General features: G+C 62.0%; 1 protein-coding gene across 1 annotated transcript; it reads left to right on the plus strand.

Moving 5' to 3' along the window:
• The first annotated feature begins 307 nt into the window (after positions 1 to 307).
• On the plus strand, positions 308 to 2,069 carry LOC119090240 (extensin-like). The gene is made up of 3 exons (XM_037213026.1): positions 308 to 363; positions 641 to 1,240; positions 1,890 to 2,069. The coding sequence occupies exons 1-3, from the start codon at positions 358 to 360 to the stop codon at positions 2,067 to 2,069; spliced, it is 786 nt and encodes a 261-aa protein (XP_037068921.1). The 5' UTR covers positions 308 to 357.
• Positions 2,070 to 2,624: the final 555 nt, after the last annotated feature.

Raw genomic sequence — 2,624 nt, forward strand, 5'->3', positions numbered from 1 at the left:
AGAGCACCAAAGAGGGCGCACCAACCAACTACCGTCCATACGAGCGCGACACCAGGATCGCCTAAAGGGGCCGCCGCGCCAGCGCAGGCTGACCACGTGGAGACCGAGCCACGGGGCGAACGCCGACAGCCGCGCGCAAGACGCCGGATCCGCGCGCGCAGGAGGCGCGCGGGCGCCTTTCGCCGGCGCGTGGCCCTCGCGAGGGACGGGGGGCGCGGGGTCGACCGCCCGCGGCCGGCTGTGTGACCGCCGCCCAGCGCCGGCCCACACCCCACCGGCCGGCCGTATAAAAGCGAGAGGCGGCCGGTGGAGGGCACCAGTGCTGGAGCTGATCCATAGCGCGCCCCGCTCCCGACCATGAAGGTAAGCGGAGGGGCGGGGATGGCTGCGGTGAGCGCCTCCTCGCGGAGTTGTCCTCAGATCACGCTGGCGTGTGACGGGAGGTTGGGGACTAGCGAGCGTGGTTTATGTGGCAGGTGTAGCCAAGCGTCCACCGGTCGAGCACATGGCACGAGCAATGATGTTTGCGGTTGGCTGTCTTGTCTTGATTCAGTTACCGATGGTCGTCGGTGCGTGCATGTCTCCCGTTGTGTGCGAAGCGTGGATTGCTTCTTGGCTCTAAAGATGCTTATTGTTGCAGGTGTTCATCGTTGCCGCCGTGTTGGCTGTGGCTGCGGCCGCCCCGGCCCCCGACAGCCCGCCGACCTACAAGCCGGCCCCGCCCACCTACCGGCCCACTCCTGCCCCCTACAAGCCGGCCCCGGCCCCCTACAAGCCTGCTCCGGCCCCCTACAAGCCCGCTCCGGCGCCCTACAAGCCTGCGCCTGCTCCCTACCGCCCGGCTCCGTCCTACAAGCCGGCCCCCTACCACCCGGAGCCCCAGTACAAGGAGGAGGCCAAGCCGTACGCCTTCGACTACGCCGTTAACGACCACTACTCGGGTGCGAACTTCGCTGCCAACGAGAACAGCGACGGCAAGCAGACGTCCGGCTACTACAAGGTGGCTCTGCCCGACGGCCGTGTCCAGACCGTGAACTACGTCGCTGACCACTACGGCGGCTACAACGCCGAGGTCACTTATGAGGGAGAGGCCCAGTACCCCGAGTACAAGCCCGCCCCGGCTTCGTACAAGCCCGCTCCGGCTTCCTACAAGCCCGCGCCGGCTCCGTACAAGCCCGCTCCGGCTCCCTACAAGCCCGCCCCGGCTCCTTACAAGCCCGCTCCGGCTCCGTACAGGCCCGCTCCGGCTCCCTACAAGCCCGCTCCGGCTCCCTACAAGCCCGCTCCGGCTCCCTACAAGCCCGCTCCGGCTCCCTACAAGCCCGCTCCGGCTCCGGCCTACAACTAAACCGCTTTAAGTCCGTGCGTGAGAGTGGAATGTGATATTTATGTGTGCATGTCGTGTTGATGTCCTGTTACTTGCAATACATGCTCAATTCGTCATACATGTTATCCTCTTTTCTTAACACCACCATTACGTGCTTGAAATCGGCCTGCTGTAGCTTTCATGACGGAAAAACCACCGTTTGAAAGCAATATAACCTGACGTGTATTGGGAGAACTAAAATAAGAGCACGACTGATGCACAGTAACTGTCCATAAGCCAAAGGGACGGGGAGCTTGTTCAACGTGGCAGGAACCGTTCAACTTGGGCAAACTGAATAGCTCAGCCCGACCCAACTCGAGACGACCGCAAGAGTCTGCAGAGAGACATACCTAGATCGGAGCATTCTTGCTGTTCGCTATCGACACGAATCTTTGCGAATCGGATGACGTCACTATCATCCGATTCGTGGACGGCACGCAGATTCTCGCCAGCGGTAGAAAAGAACGGCTTGCAGCAACTCCTCACCGGGACAAAACGTGCGCTCTGCGCCGCGCACCGCCAGTTTGGCCACACCAACATGGAGCGGAGCACGCAACAGACGCAGGTGTCAGCGATCGACACTCTGGCCATGCTCCGAGATTTCGTGCTCGAGCAGTCATATATCTTGGAGGCACCTCTGACCGCCACGCTGATCTGCCGCGCTTCTGAAGGCGCCGACTCCAAAGCAGTCAGATATTTCTGAGGCACCTCTAACCGTCGCCCTGATCTGCCGCGCTACTGAAGCCCCGACTCCAGATCAGTCGAATGCCTCGGAGGGACCTCTAACCATCACATCAACCTCCTATGTGTATACATCTCGACATCATGGCCCACAAGCGCACGGAATACTCGTAGCGTTTTCTCACGCGCGACAGGTGACCCCAAATACGAGTTTAAAGGAGCGTTGCGCGAGCGTCGGTGTTCGGTGAGAAGCTGCATGCCTGTGTTTGGCTCGTATGGTGATAGCCAGGTGGTGTCGCGAAGGACGTCGCGGATCGCTGTGTGCGGCGGTGACAGGCAGGGAGCGACATCGTCGGCACTGCGGCACGGCTTCACTGACCACCTGTCGAGGAGACCACTGAGTACCAAACAGCGCGTGCAGAACCGGCGGCCATTACAGCCGGTTGGCCTAGCAGCGCTGTGCCCGCGTGCGGCGTGCCAGTCAGAGGCACCGACACGACACCAGGCGCACTGACGGCTGCACATATCGGTAAACCCGCACAACGGCGGGAGGGCCTCATTCCATTTGGGCTGCACT

Source organism: Pollicipes pollicipes, unplaced genomic scaffold (assembly GCF_011947565.3).
Source record: "Pollicipes pollicipes isolate AB1234 unplaced genomic scaffold, Ppol_2.1 Scaffold_3087;HRSCAF=3621_pilon_pilon_pilon, whole genome shotgun sequence".
NCBI classification, from domain to species: Eukaryota; Metazoa; Arthropoda; class Thecostraca; order Pollicipedomorpha; family Pollicipedidae; genus Pollicipes; species Pollicipes pollicipes.

What these genes read in the sequence shown, in the direction of transcription:
- LOC119090240 (XM_037213026.1), top strand. An exon ending in CTCCGGCTCCGTACAGGCCC is followed by an intron (nt 1,241 to 1,889) that starts GCTCCGGCTCCC and finishes GCGCACCGCCAG; the next exon opens with TTTGGCCACACCAACATGGA.